General features: G+C 45.5%; 13 protein-coding genes across 13 annotated transcripts; 7 read left to right on the forward strand and 6 right to left on the reverse strand.

Annotated features, from left to right (window-relative positions):
• Window positions 1-253: 253 nt before the first annotated feature.
• On the reverse strand, window positions 254-1,984 carry K444DRAFT_703764 (uncharacterized protein; the record flags this gene model as incomplete). Its single annotated transcript, XM_024888072.1, has 4 exons — window positions 254-904; window positions 944-1,393; window positions 1,443-1,489; window positions 1,542-1,984. Coding segments are annotated over 4 exons (1,347 nt in total), but the record flags the coding sequence as incomplete, so codon positions are not given.
• A 3,228-nt stretch (window positions 1,985-5,212) lies between these two features.
• On the forward strand, window positions 5,213-5,812 carry K444DRAFT_186091 (uncharacterized protein). The gene has a single exon (XM_024870887.1). The coding sequence runs from the start codon at window positions 5,321-5,323 to the stop codon at window positions 5,690-5,692; it is 372 nt and encodes a 123-aa protein (XP_024730123.1). The 5' UTR covers window positions 5,213-5,320; the 3' UTR covers window positions 5,693-5,812.
• Window positions 5,391-6,610, forward strand: K444DRAFT_668312 (uncharacterized protein). The gene is made up of 3 exons (XM_024887395.1): window positions 5,391-5,956; window positions 6,009-6,479; window positions 6,535-6,610. The coding sequence occupies exons 1-2, from the start codon at window positions 5,853-5,855 to the stop codon at window positions 6,358-6,360; spliced, it is 456 nt and encodes a 151-aa protein (XP_024730124.1). The 5' UTR covers window positions 5,391-5,852; the 3' UTR covers window positions 6,361-6,479; window positions 6,535-6,610.
• Window positions 6,196-7,075, reverse strand: K444DRAFT_668313 (uncharacterized protein). The gene is made up of 3 exons (XM_024887396.1): window positions 6,870-7,075; window positions 6,535-6,821; window positions 6,196-6,479 (listed from the first exon to the last, which is right to left on the reverse strand). Exons 1-2 carry the CDS (start codon window positions 7,028-7,030, stop codon window positions 6,644-6,646), a joined length of 339 nt encoding a protein of 112 aa, XP_024730125.1. The 5' UTR covers window positions 7,031-7,075; the 3' UTR covers window positions 6,196-6,479; window positions 6,535-6,643.
• Window positions 7,076-8,530: 1,455 nt separating this feature from the next.
• K444DRAFT_599773 (putative secretory lipase) lies at window positions 8,531-10,409 on the forward strand (the record flags this gene model as incomplete). The annotated part of the gene is made up of 1 exon (XM_024878594.1): window positions 8,531-10,409. The coding sequence occupies exon 1, from the start codon at window positions 8,910-8,912 to the stop codon at window positions 10,407-10,409; it is 1,500 nt and encodes a 499-aa protein (XP_024730126.1). The 5' UTR covers window positions 8,531-8,909.
• A 1,323-nt stretch (window positions 10,410-11,732) lies between these two features.
• On the forward strand, window positions 11,733-13,025 carry K444DRAFT_635575 (uncharacterized protein; the record flags this gene model as incomplete). The annotated part of the gene is made up of 5 exons (XM_024883882.1): window positions 11,733-11,736; window positions 11,792-12,083; window positions 12,146-12,195; window positions 12,400-12,908; window positions 13,011-13,025. The coding sequence occupies 5 exons, from the start codon at window positions 11,733-11,735 to the stop codon at window positions 13,023-13,025; spliced, it is 870 nt and encodes a 289-aa protein (XP_024730127.1).
• A 1,256-nt stretch (window positions 13,026-14,281) lies between these two features.
• K444DRAFT_480338 (DUF1760-domain-containing protein) lies at window positions 14,282-16,006 on the forward strand (the record flags this gene model as incomplete). Its single annotated transcript, XM_024872988.1, has 2 exons — window positions 14,282-15,022; window positions 15,065-16,006. Coding segments are annotated over 2 exons (1,683 nt in total), but the record flags the coding sequence as incomplete, so codon positions are not given.
• Window positions 16,007-17,047: 1,041 nt separating this feature from the next.
• K444DRAFT_635577 (uncharacterized protein) lies at window positions 17,048-18,026 on the reverse strand (the record flags this gene model as incomplete). The annotated part of the gene is made up of 2 exons (XM_024883883.1): window positions 17,048-17,093; window positions 17,146-18,026. The coding sequence occupies 2 exons, from the start codon at window positions 18,024-18,026 to the stop codon at window positions 17,048-17,050; spliced, it is 927 nt and encodes a 308-aa protein (XP_024730129.1).
• Window positions 18,027-18,818: 792 nt separating this feature from the next.
• On the reverse strand, window positions 18,819-20,262 carry K444DRAFT_635578 (uncharacterized protein; the record flags this gene model as incomplete). The annotated part of the gene is made up of 4 exons (XM_024883884.1): window positions 18,819-19,191; window positions 19,237-19,630; window positions 19,685-20,030; window positions 20,077-20,262. The coding sequence occupies 4 exons, from the start codon at window positions 20,260-20,262 to the stop codon at window positions 18,819-18,821; spliced, it is 1,299 nt and encodes a 432-aa protein (XP_024730130.1).
• A 989-nt stretch (window positions 20,263-21,251) lies between these two features.
• Window positions 21,252-22,664, forward strand: K444DRAFT_541977 (zf-DHHC-domain-containing protein; the record flags this gene model as incomplete). The annotated part of the gene is made up of 2 exons (XM_024875840.1): window positions 21,252-21,399; window positions 21,445-22,664. 2 exons carry the CDS (start codon window positions 21,252-21,254, stop codon window positions 22,662-22,664), a joined length of 1,368 nt encoding a protein of 455 aa, XP_024730131.1.
• A 142-nt stretch (window positions 22,665-22,806) lies between these two features.
• On the forward strand, window positions 22,807-24,069 carry K444DRAFT_571966 (UBC-like protein). The gene is made up of 2 exons (XM_024877338.1): window positions 22,807-22,950; window positions 22,997-24,069. The coding sequence occupies exons 1-2, from the start codon at window positions 22,902-22,904 to the stop codon at window positions 23,857-23,859; spliced, it is 912 nt and encodes a 303-aa protein (XP_024730132.1). The 5' UTR covers window positions 22,807-22,901; the 3' UTR covers window positions 23,860-24,069.
• Window positions 24,070-24,298: 229 nt separating this feature from the next.
• On the reverse strand, window positions 24,299-24,448 carry K444DRAFT_541970 (uncharacterized protein; the record flags this gene model as incomplete). Its single annotated transcript, XM_024875839.1, has 1 exon — window positions 24,299-24,448. A coding segment is annotated over one exon (150 nt), but the record flags the coding sequence as incomplete, so codon positions are not given.
• A 1,933-nt stretch (window positions 24,449-26,381) lies between these two features.
• Window positions 26,382-26,761, reverse strand: K444DRAFT_479844 (uncharacterized protein; the record flags this gene model as incomplete). The annotated part of the gene is made up of 2 exons (XM_024872982.1): window positions 26,382-26,438; window positions 26,498-26,761. Coding segments are annotated over 2 exons (321 nt in total), but the record flags the coding sequence as incomplete, so codon positions are not given.
• Between the last annotated feature and the right edge of the window lie 346 nt (window positions 26,762-27,107).

Here is a 27,107-nt window from a genome sequence, read left to right on the forward strand (position 1 = left end):
ACATTACGGCCCAGGCACTCGGCGTTTATCGAATCTTAATAGTCATATATAATTGCGGCACGCAGGTAATTGAATTAGTTGAGCGGTTTATTGCAAGTGTTATTTCCCAATTTAATTCTATTATTTCCATCTAGAGTTACTCCTTTTTACAAAGTGAAACAGAAATATCCTTCAAGATCGACCGTGTCTCTTTGTCGTTTGCCCGAAACAGCCTTCCTGATACGTCGTCCAAATAAATCTCAGAAAGTATCGATGACTTGAAAGCAAAATCAATTAACGGATATGATGATATTTTAGGTAATCGTCTTTGTGAAGCCCAGAGCCAAAGCCAACATGGCACTTTCAAGAACCAAAAAAGTCATGAACATATAATGATTTATTACAATCCTCGTATAAGGCTTGGTAATTGATGCGGTCGTATAAAACTCGGGAGGTAAGCCGGAAACTATTTATGTTGCCTTAAGCTGGGTGTTTCCGAAATTGTTTGAGTTGAACTGCTAGATGGGGAAGGCAAGTAAACTTTGCAGAACGTTATAAAGCTCGTTTGACCAATAACTGCTACTGAGCTGATCTGTAGAAGTCCAGAAGACTCCGGCAATGGAAGATGGAGCTGGGATGCCAGAGGCGTTGAAATCGAGGAGCCAGCCCATAGCGAGGCGGTATGATGGAAGATCAAGATTGCCGTTTATAGTTGGTTCTCCGACATCAAGGACTGACCTGATAGTGTAGTTTAGGCGGGAAGTTACTATACTAGCTTTGCGACTGAATACCGAGAAGGTTGTGGTCAGATTCGGAGACGAACCAGAATCAATACACTCGCCACCGTTGGTGCCATTTGTGCATACGTAGATTCCTAGAAACTTTAGTATTTTCCTTCGAGCTAATGAAGGGAATTTCATACCAGCTAAATATGATCCATATATCTAAAGATTCTCTGAAGCACACAATCGAACTCCAACTAAAACCCCAGCAGATCCATACACCGCACACTCACTATTTGAGAAGGAGTGACTATTCTTGATACCCCGTGTAAACTCAATTTGAGTCGCTGGCAAGTTATAGATATTTATTAAAGGGTACGAAGAATAGCCCATTGGTGGCCAGGGAGTCGTCATCGAGAGGCCACCAGTGAAGAGATCCGAGTCACATGGACTATCTGTACTTCCACAGGACTTGTTAATAGACTCGGCAATAGTTGCTTGCATTGGATTCCCGACAAGGTTGTAAGACATGGCCATCAAGATGAACGGCGCAATTGTATGCACATATCCCGGTTGACTGCTCTGAAGGCCCTCCAGAAACGAGTGGACATAGGAGCCATTAAAAGCACCAACTCCGGCTGTGACTTCGTAAGTATGCACGGGATCGTATTCTATTATTAATTCTGTCTTGACTGAGTACAGCATTAGCTTCTACCCCCTCTGTTATATATTTACACTCACGAAACAACAAGATTCCTGTAAGCCAACTGGCAACGATAATAAAAATCCTTGTTATGATCAGTGAATCCCTAAATTATGAACAGAGCTTGTGGAAGTTACCTCAGAAATGCCCAACTGCGCTCAACAGCTCTTGACTGGGTATCGACTAACAAGCCAAGTACTCCCATGGCCCCAGTTGCAGGCGAAATCCCAAGGAGTTGGGGGCATTTTATGCTTTTACCATCACTGATAAGAGCCCATTGTATGGGTCCAAATGCATTAGATAAAGCTACCGTTGTCAATGTTGCAAGTAGGCCTTGTAAGATTCGAAGAACGGCAATTACGGAGCCAACCTCAATATTGAATATCGCATGCAAAGTATTTGTTGCATTGTTTGTTAACTGGCTTGAGAACGCAGCATTGGCATACCATGCTGTGAGGCCAAAGATTCCCGTTGTTAAGACGGCGAGGAAAAGGAGGAAACCGGTATGTGCAAGCGTTGAGCGACGAGTTGTACGGGTTTCGCCTCCTTCTATGGGCACCGAGGTTGTGTTGAAGGTGAACTCGGCTTTTGGGTCGAGTTGTTGGAGGCGATCATTATTTTTGACACTCCGAGCCTTGTTTGTTAGAGTTTCCATGTCTATTGTTCTTGGTCTAAGAGCAGGACTGGGGAATTTGGAGTGAGCGAAGCAAAATATTTAGGTTCAATCTTGACGCACCGATCTGATGGTCGCAAGGCTCCACGGCTGAAACTAGTCCAGCAATGTGTAATGTGACACACGGGACGCAGGAGAAGGCGCACTTCGCATGGCAACACTGCCACGACACACCACTAGAATTGGCTTGATCCAAGACACTGAATTGGCCATTAGCGTGTCGATCTTCACCTTCTGGAGTCACATGCTAAGTTACATTGGCTGATAGCTGAGCATCTCGCATGTAAGAAGAAGCCACTGCTGCACTGCATACGGTTTCGGTAGGGTTGGAAAAAATTTACATAATTAGATTATATTTAATGGGCTTGCTATTATTATATGCATAATTTTATATGTAATTTATGATTTTTAATGCAAATGACAGGTCACATGGCATGGTTTCAGGACTGAAGTTATACTTTTATTCCTCCCTCCCACTAATATCTCGTCAAAAAAAGTACTAATATCTTCCCAGCTATCCTCCTTATTATTATCCTTAATAGGCTCGATTTCTACTAAATCATTCTCCTGATTTAGTAATAAATCTGCTATTAATTCTTCCAGAAGCTTTACTTCTTTATCTATTTCCTTTATTACTATATATATTGACCTGTAATTAATATATATAAAATAGAGCTTATCTATAGTCTCGATTAATATTTGATTTCGCAGTTTTGACTATAGGAAGTTTATAGTAGTAAAGGCTCGTTCGGAAGCAACTGAATTAGTAGTTATATATAAAAGATTAAGGGCTAGTTTTAATAATTCTAGAGACTTGGTTATCTACTATAATTAGTATATAGATAATTAGAATATTAGTAACTTACTGAGATTTCCTAAAAGGGTATAAATTAACCAGAAAAGTGAGTCTAATAAGGGTTTAAAGAATGGAAATTCCCTTGCTTTTTCTTATATTAGAAGAATTTATAGAAGCCCTTATTTCTAAGCTTTTCTAATATAAATCTATTAACTTATATAATAAACGAGTCTATAAGAATAATACTATAGTTCTCTAGAAGAAGTATATATACTACTAGGTAAATAGGTTAGAATTATATATTTATTTATATAATCTATTTACTTTTACTAATATATATATAGTAATTATTAACCTGCTCCTATTATAGTCTATTATTTTATATCCGGTATATTTAAAGTGAGTATTAATTACTATCTAATAAGGATATATCTTTCTAAGTATTAAGTAATTTAATTTGGATATCTTTTAGTATATATAAATAGACTTAAGAAGCCGTTCCAGGGCTTTATTCTTCTACTAATTATTATTATTATAATAAAATATAGACTTAATTACTACTGGTTCTCGAGAATTATTATCTGGAAGTTTGGTATATATTTTTAAAGCTTTAAATAACTTATTAATAGAGGTAATTTAATATACTTGTATATTCTAGTATATTAGAATAATTATAATTAAGGTAATAATTTCTCTATACTTCTTTATAGCTTCTCGTAAATATACTAATTACTTATCTAATTTCGAGAATACGGTAATAATCTTATTAGAGAAGCTATTAAAGAAGGTACCGGTTATAGTAATAATTTGGTTTTAGAAGAGGTCTTTATCTAGAAAGAGAATATCTTTAAAAATTAGTTGAATTCTGTAAGAATTATACGGTATAGAAATAATATAAGAAGCTTCTAGTTACTTAATAAGATTAGATTATACTTTTCTTTATATATTATAAGTATTAGAGGAGAAAGCAGTCTATTAATTAAGATAATCTCTTATAATCTCCTTTATATTCTTAATTATATTCTTAATTATCTAAGCTACTCCTGCCTTTATAGTACTAATTCTAATTAAATTCTAATAATATAATATACTATTTACTAGAAATAATATATTTTCGATATATACCTTACTAATATTCGAAGAACTATTAGTAATAATTTGAATATGAGATACCGTATCTGTAATAAGCTATACTTTGGCTTTGATTTTATTATAGCAGGAGGAAAGGAGGGGCCTAGCAAGGGTCTTGCGATTCGGAGCTTTAAAGCCTACTTTCAGGTAGAAGGCTCTCTATTCGGGGGTTTCGAATTGAGAGAAACTGAAAGTAGAGATATAAATAGTAAGCGCAAATAGCTCCTCTATAGTAGACTCCTTAATCAAAAAATGACTAGCCACAGAAGGCTGTTTTCTCTTTTTCAATACCAAATCAATATGATTATCCTCTCGGTACTTCTTCTAACCTTCGCAAATCTTCAAATAAGGGGCCTGATTCGTAGTAATATTCCAAGCCTTGGGAGCGGCCGTATAGTACTTGCATTGGCCCTTTTTTGTCAGAAGCCCATATCCGGGGGTAGGATAAATAAAGGTAAATTGAGTAGTAGTAAGCGTATCGCCGTGAGCACCATTAGCATTAGTTGCAGGCGGCATAGTGGTATTGATAGTGGTATTGATGGTGGTGTTAATGGAGGTGATTTTGGTAGTGATTTTACTAATATGCAGGAAGGATGGTTCTGTAAAGTGGGAGAAGTGTATATCACGTGCATTAATTTCTAGCCCTGTGATTGGTCCAAATCAAAACCTCCATTGGACCCATATAATATATCGCATATTGGGCTCAAGAGCATTATTTATACGTATATCTTAATAGGGTAGGGATTATATATAATTATCCGCCCCCTAGGTTTCGGAGGGAAAATGCAAGGCTTCCACACTGCACACTCGCTTCCTGCTGTGACTCGGTTTTAATTGCCTAATTAGGAGTTGTTTGTGATGCGACTTTCCTTCTTTCTCCACCTCCAACAAGCCCCAACGGCACTTCCCATCGAGGTGTTTCTCCAACAGTAATCGTGCAAGGCTGACAGGTACAGTGCCAGGAGAACTTAGTGTTGAGGCGAGCTATATTTGTTCATGTTCCCTTTCAAGTTGCTGAAAGTCACCATGAAAATAACAAGTGAATATCACACGCCAATCCTGACATGAAAGAAAATCTGTTTCCGTTTGGAAAGGTGAGCACGGCTGGTTTATCGGCATTGCTGGGTGAGCTAAGGTGAGTGGGGTGGACGCGAGGGTGGACAACAGGTGAGAACGAGTGAGCCTGGGTGTGAGCCTAGACCAGAGCGAGTGGGGGCTATTCCGACCCCTCGGCTACACTTACTGCTATTCCAGCTAAAATTAAATGATGGCGCAAGGATTGCTAAGGAGCTTCGTCGCCCACTCCGCTCACCGATATGCCCAAGGCGGAGCCTAGATGCCCAAGGCTGCGTCTTGATGTTACATACATCAATCGTTGGAGCCAGGGGAACCACCAAGGAAACTGGAAGATACCCCAGATATCTGCCAGCTTCTCGGGGCAACGAGCTGCCATAGCATCATCTCCATATTCTCGTTTTATTCAAGTTCACGATATAGATCTTTTATCGGCTCTAGGCCTTGCTGCTAATATTCTGCAGTTTGTTCAATTCGCCTTCGGACTCCTAACCAACGCCCAAAGAATCCATCTCTCAGGACCCAGTCCGTCCAGCGAAGAACAGCCTGTTGAGGGGATACATGCGAGGCTTCTAGACTTCAAGAAAGACGCTGTTGCAAGGAAGGCCTCATAGCTACAATGCGGATGAAGCCGTCTTTCAATCGTCGAGGTACTCCGTTGCGTTAGCAGAACTCGTAGAGGAATGACAAGAATACTGCAAAAAGCTCCTGGGCATTACTCGTAAGCTGCAGGTCAAAGATGGCATAAAAGCAAGATGGTGGAAGAGTTTTGAAATGGCACTGTACGAGACCTGGAAGAAGGAAGATATTGAAAGTCTCAAAAGCCGAATACGTGATTGTCAGACAGAGATAGTCATGCATCTCTGCCGCATCTCCAGGTAAGTGAAATTCCGAATCGAAGCCATATTGTCGCACTGACTGTAACTGTAGCGAGAACGCGCAGATATCGACTGTCCAACTGCGGCAATTGATAGATGAAACAGATTTGACCCGCTCAGAGAGGATACAGCAATTTGACAGACTTGACAAAAGACTAACGGCAATAGGCGACGAGATAGAGCTGATCACCAAAAAGGTCATTAAACCCGATGACTCTGGTATCGCTCGGGCCTTTATCAAAGACGAGTTGCAAATATTGACGGCCAATGTCTCTGAACTTTCACTCCTGGAACGAAAATTCTCCAGAGAGGAGAGAATTCTTGCAAATTTGAATTTCGACCAAAGACCCTCCAGGCACGACGTCATCGCAGAGGCCACCCTTACAAAATCAAGTAGCAGATAGAGGAATAACTGAGTGCAATATCTTGGATACCTTCGTCTACCGTGTGTTCTAATTAAATTCGACCTACGCAAACAGTACTATTGCCCCCATAAGTGGGATGTCATCTCGGCCAAAAAAATCTACACAATTCATATCAGCTCTCTACACGCACTTTTTGATATGACTCTCACTTACCAGCAGAGGTCTAGTCTCTAGTCTGCAGCTGGCTTTCCCAGACTCACAGACTCTGTACATGTATTTTTGATTTGCTCCGCCAGTGTCCAATTTTCTGCCGCAAAACATCTCACTTCGAGGTAGGCGTGAGCTTACTGTCGCCAACTGCGGCGACATTCTCCGTCATGAGAACTTCAAACTCTGCGGGATGATAATTGGCGATTTGGTGATACGCGGGAGGTGAGTATTCGGATTCCGAAGCTACATTATCAAAGGGGTATCGCGACGGATGAGGTGAGTTTGAATACCTTGTGAAGTTAGTAAAAGTTGTTACCTATTAACGCACAGTACCTTACATCTTTGTGTTCATATTGTATTCGACTCGTCCAAGGTCATAGGTTGACTTGTTGGCTGTCGCCGAGAGAGACTGTTGGTCCCCTTTTTTAGATTTTGCTTGAACGTGTTTGGAAGTGTGGGCCACTGCGATTACTACGGCAAGAATAATAAGGGATGCCATTTCGGGGGTTGAGCGTGAGCGTGAGTTTGAGTCTCTAAATTGGATACAGAAATGATCAAGTATACAAACAAAAAGTTTCTGCTCAACATGAAATCTATTCTACATATATACATCTATAACCATTAACCATTAACCATTGCTTTCCAAGCCTACCAGCGCTGATGCTATGACAATTACGACTGCAATGTGGCGCTGCGCCCTCGTAAACGTATTCCGAATTTTACTTTCGTTCACTCAGCCTTGTTCGGAACCTGGTTATTGACTTACAGGGGGCGTATTCGCTTCGGCGACAAGGCGTACTTCCTTAGTCACGTCTACTATTAGAGGCTAGTGCTTACTTTACCCCAATCTTACATCGAATTCGTTCTCGGCAACGGGACTTCCCTACTTCCTTAGCCCGAGCTAGAGTATTTGGAATTAAGCCTGAACCCTCAAAAAAATACGGTCCCACCCCTACACGCGCTAGCCCCTTCCCGCCCTAGCCCCCCACCCCCTGCGCCCTCGCCAAACCGGCCGCCCGCGCAATCACCCCTCCCGCCCCGCGCCCCGCACCCACCCCAAAAATTATCGTACGGGCCTAAAAATTTGAGATTCTGAAAGCGCACACGCGGTTTCACGATCCTAGAACCAAAAATCAGTCAAAACGGCCTGTGGGGGCGGCCAAAAAGTGCTGTTCTTTCGCGCGCGAGGGCGGGGGCTTCAGGGTGCTAAGCGAGCCCTGGAGCGGGCGCTGCACCCCTCTAACTTACCCCCTTATTGCATAGCCATAACTTTAGCAGGAGTAATCGTAAAAACAAAAGGACTTTAGATTCTGAAAGAGCAGAAGCTAGTAGTGATTTTGAACTGCGGCTTGTACTTAATATTATTAAATATTGGCCGCCGTAGGCGGCCGAGAAAAAAAATCGGATTTACGCGTATAGCACTTTAAGCGAGACGCGCCCATTAACCCCCCTTGGCCAGGCAAACAACCACCTTATCTCCGCTCCCTTAGCGTATTTTGGGACCGTAATTTTCCTGTCGTGAATGTCCTTTCTGCGGTAGTGGGGCCCATACAAAATTGCGGTGGAAAGGGCGTGAACGGGTAGGAAATCGAAAAAAATACGGTCCCAAGGTGCGGTCCCAAGTGAGACCGCACCTTTCCCCCCACCCCCCACACCGCGTTCTGGCCTTATCCCCGATCATGTGCCTGTATTAAGGGCACCTCAAACTTCTTTTGTTTTTATTTATCTACTCTTCATATATAATTCTTAATTACTTTAAAGTTTATAAGCTTATAGTACTATATTAAGACTTCAAGTTATGCCTTGAATTGAGCGGGTGCACGTGATTTCTCTCATTGGCTGGACTAAGCGAGCCGCGATTTTAGCGTGTTTTGAGACCGTATTCTTTCAGGAAGAATATTACTTCTATTCCTAAGTTTCCCGTCTGTTAGTCTAGCCATCCAGTCATCCACTCAGCCTTGTTCGGAACCTGTTTGCCGACTTACAGGGGGCGTAATGCACATTCTTCGCTCCGCAACGACAAACCCCACAATCCTCTGGGGTTGCATCGATATGTTTGAAATTTCGATATTATTTGGAAGTGTATTATTACTAACGAATAAACGGGGAAGAGAGGGGCATTTCCGATATCTATTCATCTGCATAGGACGTCACACGTTCATTTCCGAGATCCGTGTTGTGCTGCTGCGATTGGGGTTTGCAGCCAGCTAAGTAACAAAATAAGGCGGTCCCGTACTCATACGTCAAGTGATACGTCCCCTGTCGTTGCTAAGTCCGTCAACACTGCGATCAAGGAAATTGAGCATGCTCAGTTGTTTGTATAAGTAATTGTTCATGATTCGGAATGAGCACTTCAACCATTCTAATCATTAGTCGAGATGAAACTTTCAATCATATCTAGTTCACTAGCTAGCATTGCGCTATCATTACTCCCCAGCATCAACGCTCAAAGCTCCCTTCCAGCTCTAAAACAAAGCAATACCTGCACAGAAACATGCCAAGAACTCGTACCACTCGGCATCGAGTTCGAGCATGATTCTCATGCACATACCCCACGGGACGACTTTTACAGCATTCCGACCAACTTCACATCCTCCATGAAACCAGGCATCCTTCTCCGCGTGGAGACTCACACCAATCTCGCCAACTACACTGTTCCATCCAGTTTAACGATGTCTCGCATTATGTACACATCCAAGAGCCTCAACGGAACCGTGGTACCCGTTTCTGCTTTTGTCCTCTGGCCATATGCTCCTTTCGAATACACTAAGAACAGCAAAGCGAGCAATCCAACCAAATTCCCTTTGGTGGCATGGGCCCACGGCACTTCTGGCCAATTCGTGGATTGTGCTCCGAGCAATTACCGATCTCTGCAGTATCATTTCATGACTTCCTATTCCATCGCAATGGAGGGGTTCGCTGTCGTTGCAACGGATTATGCCGGGCTTGGGGTCACGACTTTACCGAACGGAGAACAATCACACGCCTGGCTTGCAGGTCCTGCTGGAGCTAATGACGTCGCATATGCTATTGAAGCGGTTAGAAAGGCTTTCCCAGCTCAGTTGGAGACAGATGGTTCATTCGTAACCATGGGCCATTCTCAGGGTGGTAATGTCGCCTGGGCGTTTGCAGAGCGTCAAGCAAAATCACCCGTGCCCGGATATCTTGGTACCATTTCCATATCCCCGCCGACCAGAATCGTTGAGTTGGTGAATTCAGCCTTGAATTTGCTAGCGACTACATCAATCACTTCCCTTCCAGTTTGGCCTCCGGTCGTGGCTACTCTTCAGCCCAATATCATCGCATCAATCACAGCTGTCTACCCAGCCTACAACTTCTCAGGCATGACTCCTCTGTCATACGACCGTTGGAATAAGGTGCTTAAGCCGCTCCAAGGCTGTACACCAACAAGTGGTAGAGCATTCGCCGACGTTCCTCTTGCTCAGCTTGCTCACCCAGGATGGACCAACAACACCTACGTCCAACAATGGCAAGACGCTGTCGCCGTATCTGGGAAGAAATTCCAAGGTCCCCTCCTCATAATTGCTGGAGACGAAGACGTGATTCCCATCACAGACGGTGGGGTTCTCCAAGAGAGTGTCAGTGCGAGCTGCAAAGCAAGTCATGACCAGAGTTTGGAGGTGGTCACGTATGCTGCTATGCAGCATTTCCCTGTCATCCAGGCTAGTCGTATAAAGTGGATGAATTGGATCAAGGCAAGGTTCAACGAGAATACCAATTCTAACAAGAAGGTAACAGTGTGTGGAAAGCAAAGTGAGGTCCAAGGCTTCAACTCAAACTATACTGTGCAGGGTACGACACCGAACTGGCTAGTAGATTGGGTCACCCCTCTCGAGGGCTGGAAACTAGCGCTGTAGAATTTTCTAGGCCTTTTTTGAGTGGTTATATGGGTGTATATCGGAGTGGTAATAACTGCATTTGATGGAGCAAAATATTGTATACTAGTTTGAATTTGATAGTATTTGAAGTACGTAAGGTGCTGTATAGAGATACTTAAAAGATACTTGTCTTTGGAGACGCATTCAAGCAAGTATGTGATATATTGCTATACTCCCCGTCGGCGAGCAAGGTTGGCGTGGGTTAGAGCTAGAGGTGCGCCTGCGGCTCGGGGACAAGCAGATCGCTTCATCTTGAACTAGTATTACAACTAGTTGAGAGAGGAGGCGAGGATCAATTTGATATTGTGTACTAACGTTAGCGGGTAAGTAAGAAGGTTTAAGTAAAAGCGCCGTAATAGCGTTATCTTATATACTTATTACCTTAATCGTATTTAAAGAAATATTATTATTAAAACTCGAATATGACATTGTAAGTAAGTAAGTAAAAATTAATTAATTTAATATAAAAGATATAATATAATAAGTAAGAATAAGAATTAAATATAAAGTATATATTATTTAAAGTAATTATATATTTAAAGTAAAGTTATATATTAATAATTAAGTTAATATAAAGAAGCTTAAAAGTTACTTAAAAGAAATATATATATGTAATTAATTAAAAGCAAAAAATCTTTATTATAATATATAACAAGATCTTTTTAAAGACCAAGTATAAGAAATTCTTTGTATTACTAGCTTAGTAGATCGGAATTCCTATAATAAAAAGCAGAGGACTAAAAGCAGATAGGGATAATAGAGATAAACAGCGAGAGCGGGCGTGAGAAAGGGGGCTTAAGGGCAAGAATCGCGATAGAGAGGAGAATTAGGATTACGTTACAAGGTAGAATTCCAACTCCACCCCTGTAATAGCATTGATATACAACATCATGATAATAAGTTTGGGGGGCCATCTTGGTACCAGGAGCCTATCACGGGCCACTGGACCCATTCTGGCTCCCCTGAATTTTTCTCGCCAAGAGTTGACCCTCTCGACAGCCGTGCGGCCGGAGACAGTCACAATCCAAGCAAGAGGGGTGAGCGGAAGTAATGTAGTTGAGTGCGTACGAGAAGGCTGCTGAGGAAGGGTAAGGTTGAGGTGAAGCGAGGGTGAGTAGAGCGGCGATGGGGTCACGTGCACGGTGGCTTCGCGCCCGCAAAGTGAGGTGAGGATTGGCGCGAAACAACGGGCTATTTCATAGCACTAACAAAGTAACGAAATCTTCGGCTACGTTTTAAAGCTTACCAGGTATGCTTCGTTTTCAAGTTGCTGTAACTTTGTTTCTTTTCATTTGTTCGACCATGGGTAAGGGACAAAATGATTGTAACACCAGCTCGACTTAGTCACTGACTTCCTCCAGGCCAGGCCATTACACCTTTTGCTAGACCCACAGCCACTGCCTGCCAGTATTCCAACTGTTCTGTTTCTGCGACTCGTGGCGAGAAATTTGGTTGGGAGCAAAAAAATTTCAACACTACCATCGTCGCAGCGACTGTGGTAACAATAGTAAACACAAATTTGCAAACGTCGAGGTTGACTACGATATTCAATGCGCTGCTAGCTGGCTACACTTTACCGCCAACAAACTCCGACGGAACGGTAATACAGAGAATAACCTATACAACACTCGGCCAGGTCCTGACAACCGAGCTGTAAGCGCAACCCTTTCTTCTCTTTGTCTCAATGCCTCCATCATTTTCTAAATTAAACTTAGAGCGTTTCCTTCGTCATTTTGCGTATATGTGGACGCTTACACCTGGAACGGTACCTTGGCTACTAATAGCACAACATGTCTCACCGCAGACACGCCATCGACAGGCCACTTTACCACTTTTCCTTCTCAACCGCCTATAGCATTCCCCACCTATGAATCTGGAACACTCATCATCACCAACGACATATAAGGCTCTTACTTCTCGCCAACTACGGGTGTCATTGAATTAGCGGACTTTGCTCCATTCTATACAGACGTAGCCCCGCTCAGAGATTGTTGGATAGCAGTCACTTCGCCGTTTATCCCGCATTGGACAGCGCAGTTCTTGACGCATACTTCTACTTCTTTCGAAAGTAACGGCGATGTTTCAACTTCATCTGCTGCTCCTGCTATATCACCTCCTCCACCTGCTCCATCTAGTGGCCCCAGTCCTCAACTGCCAGTTGGGCAGACATTCTCGCCGCCATCGCTTCCAGAAAACTCAGAACCCTCCTCACTCTCTTCAAGTTCATATCAATTACCACCAACGGCCCAATCTACAAATCCGACGACACCCGTATCTAAGCTTTCCTTATCAACAAACGGTGTCCCACCGGGGTCCACACCACAGCAAAGCACGCTGGAATTAGGCGGTAGTGCAGTAGTAACATCTACTGGTGTTACGAATGGTGTTAGTTTCCCGAATATCTATACCACCACTGTCCCTAGCACTAGTCAGTTGGTGACGAGTAACGGAACCTTGGTTGCTCAACTGTATGGGTTTGTAAGAGTTCTGGCTATAATAAGGCTTAGCATTCTTCTTTATATATAAGTGGGAATAACTTCGAATATTTAATATTATTTATATATATAATATATTTTAAAGAAAAATCTAAATTAAATTAAATTTTAATTAATTAATAAAAGCTTTATTATTTAAATTAAGTATTTATAATACTTATATTTAATTAATATTTCATTATATTTCTTACTTCGATTTAATTAATAACTTTATATAATAATAAATTACAAGCTTAATTAATATAAGAATTATATATTAAATTATTGAAATTCAAAATTTATATATTTCTTTTCAATTAAATTAAACTAATATATATAATTATTATTTATTATAAAATCTATTTAAATTATTAAATTATTTTTAAATTTATTCTTGTATTTAAATTAGAGTATTTATGAAATTAAAAGAATACTATTTCTTTCTATAATATATACCAGTAAGTACGCGCTAGACGAGTATTGGTATACCGCCTCCGATGGGACGGGGATATAGGTAAACCTCTCCATAGATCCGATCAGAGTCAGAAGAGAATGCCCCGACCTAGAGGGTTGCCTGGACCTTCGTTCAAGGATAAATTACAGCACGATTTACACAGTGGAGATTTACGTTCGGGTGCTCAACATTGGAATGGTGGTCCACGAAGATTGCATAGACAACCCCTTGCGCAATTCAATGATCTCCCGAGCTGAGCCAGTTGAAAAACCACGAAAACTGCGCGATAAAGGCAAGCGAAAGAAGCAACGTTAGAACAAGAATAAGAATGTCAACGGCCATTGAGCCCGAACTCGAAGCTATAGACATTATTGCCAAGAGACCAAGACTTGACGAAATGGATTGGAAAACCAAGAGGGAGAACCAGAAACCAACCCCTCTTCTTCTTTCGCTAGCTTTCGGTAGAGAAATTCACGCTTCTTGAAATGGTGATCTCGTTGTGCGAGCACTACTAGGAGATTTAGATAGAGTTAAAGGCACGAGAAAAGAACCAAGACCGAAAGCGAATAATAGCATCAATTTGAAACATTTGTTTTATGATAGAATGAGGTTTGACCTTTTGTTGTAAATATTTGAAGAACTTTGTCCTCCGGAACTAAGAAAATGGGCCGATTAGTAATCCAAAGCGGCGTCGCAGGCTAAAATCGCCTAATCAGGTCATTTTGAATTGTCCATTTTGGGCCATTTTCTCAGCCTTGCGCAGCCGATTTGGCGGGGTTAACCAACTTCTCTAAACAACATCCAACTCCAACATCTCCACCACCATGGCTTCCGATTCTATCACAGCAATCACGGAAAGTCTACCGCCTGCTTCAGACTACCTGACATACCTCACCATTCTCGAATCCCATATTTCCCCAACGGTCCTGCCAACTCTGAATGACATCCTCCAAGATGCGGAGTTGACCCAAAACATTGGCTGGGATCTGATCCACCTCCTCATGCCTCTGCCGGGCTCAGAAATATGTCTTACGACTATTGCTCGACTTGGAAACCCGCGGGAGGTAGTACTGAAGGTCACAGAGGCGTTGCAATTGCTGGAGCCGGACACCAAGGAAGTGGAGGAGGAGCAGGAGGAAGAGAAGACAGCAGGCGGCGAGCCAACACCCGTCGATCGATTCTGCATATTGGTCAATCTCCTTTCTATCCTTCACCCGAGAATCAAGACGAAATACCCCTCAAGATTCCTCTCGAGTTCCCTCATGGCCATTCTTTCAGTCTTCCGCCCATCGGGCCAAGCCACGCTTTCTGTCATTTCGTTTGTACATACAATATCAGGGAAGAAGAGACCACCGCTACCGGGACGGAAGTCAAGTTTCAAGATTCCTACAGTATCGACGGGCAATCAAGCTGGTATATCTGCTCCAGATCCAGAAGCACAGGAGGAGGATCCACACGAAGCAGCGATTCAGGCGAAGCTCTTGCAATCATTTGTTACACATGTGCTGGAGGAGTACATCAACTGCAACTCTTTGGAATGGGCTGCTAGATTACAGGAGTCTTTCGATCCAAGCAAGATTGTGACTGGAAGGCAGAGCTTGGGGGAATCATATAGAGTGGATCCGGCTCTGCAGACGCGGGATACTATCGTGGGGCAGCTTGTGGTGAGTACGACCTTTTACCAGAGGCGTTTCTAACAATTTCAGGCTCTTGCACGCGATCTTGGCCTCTCGAGTTACGAAACCCTCTTCGATGCTATTTACAAGACCGATCCCCCCCCAGCCGAATACGATCCGGAGGAGAATTATCCCTCTTCACCGGGAGATATACCTCTTTCGCAAGCAGGCTCGCTGTTCTTGATAAGCTCCTTCATCTTCTCGTCAATCCTCTTCGAATCAAAATCCCCACAACCGAATCTGTCAATATTCCCCGATCATGCGAAGCTCGTGAAGCATTTCATTGGACTTGAGGGACCTACAAGTATCGGCGGAGAAGAGCCTGGAGTTGTTGATGCTATATTGGCGATTGGGTTATGGCTGGAATATAACAACCGATTTGTTTCGGGGCCTCTGAAGGATGAGGATTTTCTACAACATCTGCAAACACTGTCTCTTCTCTCAGCAAACAATCCCTCGCCAACTTTGAGATACACCGCGCACGTTTTCACCTCTTCTATTCTTCACGCACATCCCATTGATCGGTTGAGGTTGACATTCATATCCGACACACTCGAAAACTGCCCGTACGAGACCTTAAAGGCATCCGCGGTGTCATGGCTGAAGGAGGAAATCATCGCAGCGCAAGAGAGGAAGTCGGAGAATGTTTTTGCATCTAACGTTGCCCTTGCAGCAGCGCAGCCATATCTATTTCCAGACACGTCTGCTTTGGCGGATGCAAGCGATGAGGAGCTACTGCAGGAGTTGGGACAAGCGTTTCCATTCCACATGGCTGTTATTAACTTCTTGTTCTTCGTTGGGAGTGAAACATATGCTCACGTTGTTCCTTCTGGGATGATGAATGTTGTGGAGGAAATTTATCTAGGACCCCTAAGGATAGCTCAGGAGAAATCTGAGAAAGGATTGGAGGGAGCTGCCTCTTTTGAATTGCAGCTGCTAGGAGAGCGTATTGCTATGTGTACAGCGAAGATTGATAAGATATGACGATTGAATCATGATTGACACCCCTACTTCTTCTCTTAGTATTTGATATGTGCTTCTCAAAGGCAGAGGTCGAAGTCATTTTCCAACCTTTTCGTTCCACAATCAGTGATTCACACCGTCTTCTAGCAGTCCTGTTCTACCCTTAGGTTCTCATAATTTGCAAAGTTCTCTCTTTGCTTTTTCCTTGCCATTTCCATTCAGCTTTCCCTCTTTCCTATTTCATTGAGCACAACAGCCCAGGCAGCTCAAAGAGTGATGGAAGCTCTCCCCAGCTCAATTTAAGCCATTGTTATCTAAACAGGAATCTTCCTCTCCAATCATCTCCAATATCTCACTCAAGATACCTGTTCCAAAATACCAGTCGCAATCCGCAGTGCCATGCAGCTGTCCAGAGCATACTGTCGAACCCGCTGACCGGGCTTAATACCCCAATGTGCTTGGGGTGCAGAGAAAACACCCATCTGCTAGTCTCATGCCCGCTATTCACACTCTAATCTCACTCTACGGAAGGCCGCTGGAAATTAGGGACGTGGAGGCGCCGAGACCGATAAAGTTTGCAGAAGGTTCTTCCAGACCATAACCAAGTCCTGTGCAATCGACTTCTTCGGATGAATCAGCAAGCCTCTCTGTGTCTTTTAAGACTCCTATGGGGGAGGCAAGTGAGACACGTATTGCCGGGGTTCTCACCGAGCGGGAGAGGAGAACAATATATAGAGGTACTTCGGTGGGGCCTGGAGGCTGTTACTAATAATGAGAATTCTTAGGTACAGCTGACTGAGGATGGAGTTAATCGATATATTATATATCTCTTCAAACTCGGGCTGAGACAAGCAAGAGACCAACTGGCCTCGCATATGGCACAAGTGGGAAAAGTCTGGCGGTTGTAAACGCACATTGCAGGTTGTCAGAAACATTTGGTGATGGATATGAACTTATGAAGTTTGATAAAGCCTTGCCGTCACTCCTGATACTTACACCCCTTCCCTACCTCTCTTCCAGACACGCATTCTCATTTCATTAAACCCATGTTCACGGCTTATGAGCTATATGCTCACCCCTCCCCTTTTTCCCACGCCTGCAAACAGTTAGCATCGCTTCCACTAAGCCATAACACAAAGAGAACTTACAAAGCAGCATGTAAGCCCCTGATTCCCTCCTCCATCCTCGACTTGAAGCTCCCATCACTCGGCTTCGAAAACCACCTATGTGGATCATTCTTCCCCGCTTCTCTTCGGATACTCCTCCCATCCCCAAACAAATTCAAAATCTTCCTATGATTCTCAAGATCCAACTGACGCACGACGACCGGATCAGTGGGCGGAGCCTTGGTCACCATTGGAAGGAAACAATAGAAGAAATCCAAGAGTTGTTGATACAACCTGTCATCCACATTCCCTCTCTTATCCGCTTTAACTACTTTATCGTACATCTTGCTCATATCGTCATGCCAGATGCGAGCGGTCAGTTTCTTGCATAAGGCGTCTGCTTCGGCTGCGCTCATTCTGGTACTGCTGTTTGGAGGCGGGGCCTCATCTGGTGGCAGGAGAGAAATAGTACGGATCGGTGGCTCGGAGCTTCCATCGTAACCTTCTTGCCGGTTTCGAACTAGACCTGAGAGGTTTGGCGTTTGCGAGTTCGATCCCCTGAAGTGGCGGGTTGAGGAGTAAGTACCGTGCAAGGGTTCACTGTGGTCCTGTTGTTTACTACGAACGGACTGTCGATTGTTTGCTTCGGATGGTCTTGGGGTCGTAGTGCTTTCTCTTATTAACGAACTGCGATGGCCTTGGCGGGACGGTGGAACAAGGTAACCGGCGTCAGTTCTTTGGCCAGCGGAGTTGTTCCGGCCGGACTGAGAAGCAGGGGTGACTTGGATCGACGGTCTGTTTTGAGCGTTATCGTTGTCGACTCGGCAGCGGAATCGACCACTTGCATGGCTGCTTTGGTGAGCAGGGTCTTGGGAGGCAGTAGAGTGAGCTACCGCCATCTTGGGATGGTCTTGCTCTGGCATGTTGAGCTCTTGTCGGATGAATGGGGTCTCTTGAGAACTGGCAAAAGGAAGAGGGTTGGGGAAGATGCGAGTTTATAAGACATAGCCGCTAGACTGAATGATTCACGAAAAGGACATGGCACTCGGTAAAACATGGTTAACTCGTTGATTCAGGTTCATTGATTCAGAAGAGAGAGCTGATCGAAGATTATGTGGCTTCAAGACCAACTCCAGGAGCAACTCATATGCTATCAGTTTGCTCAACGCCGTCCTTCGCAAAGAGAAAAGAAGTCAACAATCATCGAACCGTGACTCCAGAGCCGCGACCTTCGCCTCGACGCCTTCCGTAGTGCAAATGGTAGCAAAGTAAAGAAAGCAGACCCTCCTATCGTTCGGCCTCCTACCAGAATACAGAAAGAGCCGAGCGAAGATCACGGGTTCCATTGTGTAATGCCCCAACCACAATTCCCGCACAGCAGCTTGAATGGGAAAGTGAAAAGGCAATATTCACATCATTATACAGGCTCCTCAGCAACGCAAGAAGAAGCCGACATTGGGTCGCATCGCACCGCCATCTGGGCCGTCTCCGCCCAATTGATAACTTACGCGGGTCCACACCGAAAGAAAGAAAAAAACTATGTGCACATGTACTGTACCCACCTCGAGGTGGGAACAAAATAAAAGTAAAGAAACAAGTCCCGAGGCCACGTAGTTTGGAATGGACGAGTCCTGAAGCAGTGATACCCAGTGATCACCGTAAAGGCCCATATGCAGCGTAGACGAAATTCCAGGAGGCCAACACCGTAACATCGTTCACCACCTTGCTGTCCTATCGTCCCAGAAATGCTGCCGCTTCTTATTCTTCCCGTCGAGCCTAGCCCTGTGAGCCTCAACCACACTAGCCGTAGTCAACGTGGGAAGGATCTCCGGGTTGACGGCGTATTTGATGGTATCGTCAACATGGCGACCGGCTGTGATAGCAGTTCCTCCAGTGATTCCATCAATAACCCCATCGTATTCGCTTGTTTGGCGGACCTTGCATCGGACTCCCTGGGACTCGCAATGCTGAGTAAGAGCAGTGGCAGTGGCGAAGTAGCGAAGACAGTTGATGCATTGGAGTTTCTCGTTGCGGTGGGCAGGGGACTTCAAGTGTTGAATGAAAGCACCCTTGTGCTTGATACTCTTGCTGCATGGTGTTAGAGGAGAGGTCGATGTTTGGATAGTGACTTACCCGCAGCCTCTGTGAGGACATCGAAATTTGCCAATGAGATCGATGTAGAACTTCATTGCGTTGAAGCTCCTACTATCGGGATCCATTAGATCCTCTTTTCCTTCCTCAATATTCTTGACATTCATAGACCGAAGGAGCTCGACCGGAGGAGCAATCGTAGCAGGAGCACCTGCAAAAAGATTTTGCTTAGCGTCCCATGCATTTTCGGCCTTTAACTCGACACCAGGTGTATTCGGAACACTGCCAAGCTTCACAGTCAAGGTGGGGAAGTCTTCTTGCTTCAAGACTGAGGGAGGCTTGGTGAAGAGATGGGCCGGTGGCATCGTAGTTAGTTCGCCGAAAGCCATGAGATCGTCACCACGGAAAGTGGGCGCGGGGGAAGCGGATCTGGTGACTACGGTGTGCCGGACGTTAGATCAAGAAGACAGGGAGATGGAGAGCAACGCACCTCGAGACAAGGCTTGACTCTGAGAAGCTTCATCTTGGACAGGTTCACCATCTGCCGTGACCAGCATCACGCCCTCAGGGCCACGAAGCAGCTTGTGAGGCTGTGGGGCCGTGAATGGGCTGGGGCTATTGTTGTCGAAGTCTCCAGCAGTTCTTCCGTAGTCCTGGAAGTTTCTGGCATTCTGAGCATTGGAATACCAATTCTGCTTCATCTTGCGATTCTTCTCGACAATCTCTCTTTGGAAGTACTTGCACTCAGCGAGCTCGATATGGGACATCAAGCCTCCAAGGCGCGTAAAGTGCTTGTTACATCCGGGACAGCTCATGTCTTGCTCGTGGGAGTGCATCTGTGACGCGTTAGCTCGAGTTTGAATCTGGGACGGGCGCGCTTACGAGGTCGTGGTGCTGCTTGCAAGCTTCGTGACTCTCAAAATCTTGGGAGCAGACTTCGCAGGCGATATGGCGGCGGCTGTGGACCTTGTGTTTATGGTAGTCCGCAAAGGACTTGAAGGTGAGTTCGCATTTCGTGCAGACGGTCGGCTCCTCCTCGAGGATTTGCTGACCACGAGGGGGAGGCATGGTTGCGGCAGACGCGATGGAAGGAAGTGAACGAGCTTGGAGGAACAGAAAGAAGCGTGTTGACTTGGTAAGAGGTGCCGCAGACACTGCAAGGAAGGGGTGGGGAGGTGTTAGTGTTGTCGAGATCGAAAGGGCAAGAGGAAGAGGAAGAAGACGGGCAGACGCGAGAAGACGATGTTTTAAAATTCGGCGCTAAAGAAGCGAGGCCGGAGAGGAGGATATACTTTATCCCGATGGGATGACTCCTATCTGCCTGTACAAGGACTGCTTCCGAGATTCTTGCAATAGTGCGCGAGGTAATTGTTGATGAATGGTTCGTTACAAGGCAATTAAGGAGCAGCCCCGGAAGTACACTGCAGAAGAATGAGAAAAAGAACATTTCCACGGGGTCTGAGTCCTCGTTTCTTGAGCCTCGTTTGCTTGCAGAACAATGGACGCTGTACCCAATTCAAACGGGAGGCTCTCCATAAGGTCCGCGAGGCTTTGTACGGAGGTCCATGGTATGAGATAGGAAGGGGAATCTTGCACACTTCGCCCAGATGTGTGCAGAGAGGTAACCAAGGCATTTTACCTCGTTCCATTTCCCTTCCGCCCTGCCCGATTTTCCTGCACAGAAAGGGGTTCAAGGGGGCTGCCTCCAATGCAGAGCCTCCAATGGAATGGGACTTCCATTCTCTAAGCCTTTTTTCCCCCAATGTATTCGCCATATGTCTTCCACAACTTGCCATCCTTCCTCGCCTCAAAGGTTTGTCGAATGTTGAAGCTCTTCAGAAGAGTCCTTGATTCTTTGTCGTCGTCTGAAGCTATTCTTGGCTTGTCTCGGCACTTCCCGTGTTTCGCCAGCGGGCTCAGCCTCCTTTCCAACACCATCCCCACCTCCACCTCACCATCACCATCACCATCACCGACCTCAGAAGATGCCCCTTTTCTCCTTATGACACCAAATGGCTACTCTTGCTTCCCCAAGCCCTTCACGATCACCGACTAGGATGCCTCGACGCTGGGCACGGAAATGCGAGCGCTACTGCTGTATTGGAGCCACTTATTTTCCCCTGGTATTTGTTTACAGCATCACGAGCTGGGCAGTCTGGGTTGAGGCTACGATAGGATTCCTACCTGCGCATACGCCTTGGATTGGTATGTCTCCTGCGAGGCTTTGCGGGCTCTGCTAACAGTCTGCAGGAAAAGGGTCCTCTTCCCTCGGCATCGCACTCTACATCCTGCTAAATTGGTCTTACACGACGGCTGTTTTTACGAGTCCCGGGACTACAACGAGTCACAATGGATACAGCTCACTGCCTACGCAAGCGGCGCCCGTTGCCACGAACTTCACTGTCAAATCGAATGGGGAGCTGCGCTACTGCAAGAAATGCCAGGCGAGGAAACCAGATCGCGCGCATCATTGCTCAACGTGTCGGACATGCGTGTTGAAGATGGATCATCATTGTCCTTGGCTGGCGACTTGCGTGGGTCTGCGGAACTACAAAGCCTTCCTCCTGTTTCTGATATATACGACTGTTTTCTGCTTCGTCTGCTTCGGGGTTTCGGGGATATGGGTCTACAGGGAGATATTGAATGATGGGGAATACACGGAGTCGCTCATGCCCGTCAATTATGTTATGCTGGCTGTGATATCTGGGATTATTGGGCTTGTGCTTGCTGGCTTTACCGGGTGGCATATTCTGCTTGCTTCGCGGGGGCAGACAACTATTGAATGCCTTGAGAAGACAAGATATCTATCTCCGTTGAGGAAAGCGATGCAGCATCAGCACATCGAACCGCCGAAAGACGGCGAGACACGCGAGAACTACGATGAAATGGAGAGACGCAGGGCTCGGGCTCGGTACGAGGAATATCTTGACGAGCAGGACTCAGAAAAGTTGCCAAGTGCATTTGATCTTGGTTGGCGGAGAAATCTGCGGCACCTATTTGGCCCGAAGAAGCTCCTGTGGTTCGTTCCCGTTTGCAATACAATTGGAGATGGCTGGAGTTGGGAGCCAAGTCCGAAATGGTTGGCTGCAAGGGAGAGAATTGCTTCAGAGAGGGATGAACAACGACGGAGGGAACATGCTGCAGGATGGGGATCTGAGCCTTCTCCCGTGAGACCAGATGGTGCAGCGAGGCACTATGTGGCATATCCAAGGTCTACGTCCAAGGCTGACAGGATATTGGGGAGGACGAGTGAGTACGCTGATCGAACAGATGCGGTTTCTATGGAGAATTTACGGCCTAGAGATGATTATGAGAGTAGTGAGGATGAGGATGAGAGGGTTCTGGATAGGAAGCCTCACGGGTGGCCTCAGAAAGTGGGTGTTGTTACGAATGCTTTATTGGGGAATACTTTGGCAAGGCAGAAGGATGATGTGAGAGGGTGGGATGGGGTAGATGAAGGGGTAGATTAGAGTGTTTGTTTTGTATCATATCCGTGTGTTTGGATGTAGAATTTATTAAGACACTGCTGTTCTTTGAAAAGGTCAATAAGACAAGATAGCATCACGTGATGTAACCCTGGTCATGAAGCTGCCACCTGTTTCGACCTTCGTCATCGACAGAACACCACGTATCTTCTGCAACAGCATATACTCAGATCTGCCACTCTTACCACATATTCTAGAGCTTCTGCTCGATCCAATAACGTCATGGCAAACCCCAAATTCAACTCCAAGTCCCCCACCATAAAACGAATTCGTAAGCCCCTCCACCCTTCCCAGCTCCTCCCAATTAACACCCGCAGTCCGCGAAGCCTCCGAACTCTCCAACTCCCCATCTGCAGACTACCAAGCTGCGCCCGCCTCTGATGCGGACCTCTTCGACTGGCACTTCACCATCCGCGGGCCTCCCAACTCCTCGTTCGGCAAAGGAATATACCACGGCCGAATCGTCTTGCCTCCAACCTACCCCCTGCGCCCGCCATCCTTCCGCTTCCTGACACCGAGTGGACGATTCGAAGTCAATCGCGAGATATGCCTTTCAATAAGCGGACATCATGAAGAGACGTGGCAGCCTGCCTGGGGTGTTCGGACAGCATTGGTGGCGCTGAGAGCATTCATGGAGACGGACGCCAAAGGACAATTGGGGGGGTTGGAATGCCCTGTCAAGGAACGAGAGAGGATGGCGGAAGCTAGTTCATTGTGGAGATGTGCGAGCTGTGGGAAAAGCAATGTGGATATCATGAAGGAATGTGCAGAGGCTGTAAAGGAGAAGGGAGAAGAGAAAGAGGTCGTTGTGCCGAGTGACTTGAAGATGGGATGGAAGGATGAGATGAACAGTGTGGAAACTAAGCACCCAGCCGCCGAGGGAAGAAATATCAAGATATTGAGATCGAAGGAAGTAGAGGAGGCGGAACTTGCGGAGGGTTTTGTGCGTACAACGGGGAATGATGGCCCGAGTGATTATCCTGCTGCAAGACCCGCTCAGGGTGTTACTCAACCTACGGGATCGGCGACAGCGAGGGTACAGCCAGTTATTACTCAGAGGATACAGCCGCAGATGGCACAGAGGTCGAATGATGGCGTGCCGATATGGATTGATAGGATGATTGCGGCGATCTGTGTGCTTTTGGTGGCCATGGTGTTGAAGGTTCTTCTGGGATTTTAGCATACAGGATTGTATTGGGAAAGGAACTTGGTTTGGCGTTGGTGGTAAGGATAAATTGATACCAACTGATACTTTTCTCGAAAGATTACGGCCTACTTAAAGTGTGGGTTTGAGAGTCTATGTGTTCTGAGCTTCGATTGAGGCTAGAATCCGTTGCTCCATTCTGTGGGGATATACGATTTTGGGATTTTGACTAAGTGTTCATTGTTCCACGTTGACTCAGTGCATTTTGCCTTGCTTGTTCTCAAATACCCCGGCCCCGCATCACTCATGTATCTTCGGACTCTTATCTTCACTAGCCCCGAACTTCCTTCCCCTCCCGCCAGGAAACGCAATACCTATTTCATTAGCATTGACTCATCAATTCACCGGAAGATATACCATATAACGGATGCCTCGAGCTCTTCAATGTTTCCTCTGGTATGCTTCTCTTGCCAGCCTACTGAAAGATCCGCCGCCAATCTTTACATGTATGTTTATGCGAGAAGTCTGCTCGTGGCATTTCTTCTGCTGATGGCCATTCTACAGGAAAGAGTGAGATATCAGAACCGCAGAGTATTCCTTGGCGAAGGACGTCGATGCAATGATCTTGGTTGTTGGCATGAGTGGCAGAGCTGGGAGGAGATGGTACCGGTGTGAAGTCTGTTCAGTCTGTTCTCTTCGGCGGTTGCATTCGCGGGATAATCTTTCCCTGTGTATTGCCGGACTAGTTTTTATTCTTGATTAACACCATATTGATTTCTTTAACCTTCGAGGAAGTACTTACGAGAAAATGTAGTTCATGATATACCCCAAGTTCAGCAATATACTGGTCCTCTTTTCCTGGCACTTTTATTGAATCTGCTCCAATCTTCTCGAGATCTGACTTCGAGACAGTGATATTCATGTCTGTTCGTCAGCCCGGACTCTTCCATCTCAGCAGGGAAAACTACACTGCAAAAACTCAGGCCAGGCCTCATCTACTTTTTCTCGCTCGGATCTCCGTTATATGGACTTTTAATTACGAGCGTTGCGTTGAAGCTCACGCATTCATAAGTTATGGCACTTCGAGCTGGGGCTGTGGAGGCATCATCTTGAAGTTTATGATGTTGAAAGCGTTGAAATCTCACAATAAACCAGCTCTTGATACGCAGCTGAACATACAAGCCACGATCCCAATCTGGCGTCACACAGCAATTGCAATTAATCGAAACCACCTTAAGCCAGCCAAATTCAATGAGGACTATCATATGGGCGGTCGTACGTGGAATGACGAGCAGGCAGCACACCCTTCTGCCTTGGCTGGGCCAATCTATGCACCGAGGGCTTGAAGAAGCAGTAGGGGGCTATTAGGGAAGCGGAAGGCCCTTGGGGAGCTCTCTTCGAACCAGGTGTAGAGGCTAAGGATAGATAATAATAGTGATCTGAGTACAGGTAACAGAGCTTAGGAGTTTTAAGTTGAGTCCAGATTCTATTAAGAGGCTTAGCAGGCGCGTGTAAATCCGTTTTAATAACCCGTGACCATGGACCAATTCATCTATTTATCAGAATTCCGTGTGATTATTTACAAGAAGTACAGGTATGCCGTGTTACCCAGCCAAGTTGATGCCAATTTCATCCCCAAGTGTCCACATGGATTTGTAAAGCAGGAATAGGAGAGGATTGTAAAAGAGGTAACAAAGGTTGATGGGTTGATTTTGAATACGGAAGCATTAAAGCAGTGTGAGTTTCCATTCCCAGTTGACATAGCAGAGCCAAATTGTGGCATTGCAAGCCCCAAAAACCAATGGATTACGGTGTATGGTTGAGAGTGAGGAAGGAGAGGTGTGTTTGTACTTGCGTAATTCGAGACAGCAGATACAAGAGTATAGTTAGCATTTCATCGGCGGGACACTTGGTTGAATGGGACATATGCATTTTCCGACCACAAGCGAGAGCGCAGTGGAAGGGAGAACGGCTATTAATACCTCTAAACCCGAAAGCCTACACAAGGCACTCGGCTCCTTAACGCGAGGGAGCTCGCCACAACCGAGATACTATCTGAAGTCTGATTTCTAGCTACAAATTTCATCAATCGCCAGCTTGCTCCTACAGTCTTGCACCACTGCCTGCAAAGGGTCTGGGGTTCGGAGAGCGTCATCAATCATCCCAGTGAACCCAGCGAATCCGTCTTTTAATATGAGGCTAGTAAAGAGCTTCCTCATTGTCCGTGGCTTTTTGAACTCCTCGAATCCATCTTTGTCATGAGCGGTAGCAAAGCAGAGGAGTATTAGGGCGGCTACACCCGCCGCAAGAGCAGTTGCTTCTTGAGTTCCACCTTTTTTCGGCGCTGGCTCACCCTTGAAGTAATAATCTCGCAAGCGATTACCCGTCAGCGTTGAGCCACTTGGACTAACGTAGAGTAAACCCTCAGTAACGAAGCTCTTGTGCTCGTGACGGATGTCCGATGGCTCTGGCTGGACGCATAGCAAGATTGTCTCTGTCCCAACGTCGCTTATAAGCGTGGAGAGCTCTTGCATCTCTTTCTTGCTAAGCATGCTTGTGATAGGCCAACTTATTAAGATGACGTGAACTTCTTGGCTGACTGCCCATTTAATTGCCTGTATACGGTGTCAGCATGCGCGATTACAGATGGACAAATAGATATGGGTTTCAGTACCGCGACAGCAGACTTGGCTGTGCGTAATGCGGAAGTGGAGGGGCCGCCACTAAAGTCGAGCTTCGCGATATATAGCTTAACAAAGGGGCAGACAGAGCAAATAAGCTTGGCTATCTCCGTCCCATGCCCAGAGAATGACTGATACCAAGGGCTCTGAGAGCTTGTTGGATGTTGCCTCGGCCATCCATTATGGGCAACTCGTTCGTACAAAGAACTTTCATTCGCGTTGACTCCGTCGTCGATGACGGCGACTCTCACATCCGGCTTCTCTTGCTTCACCACGCTGCTAATACATTGGGTGAATCTGCTAGTAGAAACTTGCCAGATAATACTACAAGGATCAGTTAGTACAGACGATCCAGAATTGAACCGGAATGCTTTTTGACTAACTTTTCTCTTTCCGTGTCGGATAATCAGTGTGAGAAATGAATAGATTAGATTAGATTAATGGCTATTAATCTAATCTATTCATGAAAATTTTCTCATTAATCATATTCTATTCACGAATTAATTAAGCTAATCATGAATATTCGTGAATAACTTAATTAATGTACACGTGACCGCAGCACGTGACAGGCTAGCCTAATTAGGTAAGGATCAGGCTCTTAGG

Source organism: Hyaloscypha bicolor (assembly GCF_002865645.1).
Source record: "Hyaloscypha bicolor E unplaced genomic scaffold K444scaffold_161, whole genome shotgun sequence".
Lineage (NCBI taxonomy): Eukaryota > Fungi > Ascomycota > Leotiomycetes > Helotiales > Hyaloscyphaceae > Hyaloscypha > Hyaloscypha bicolor.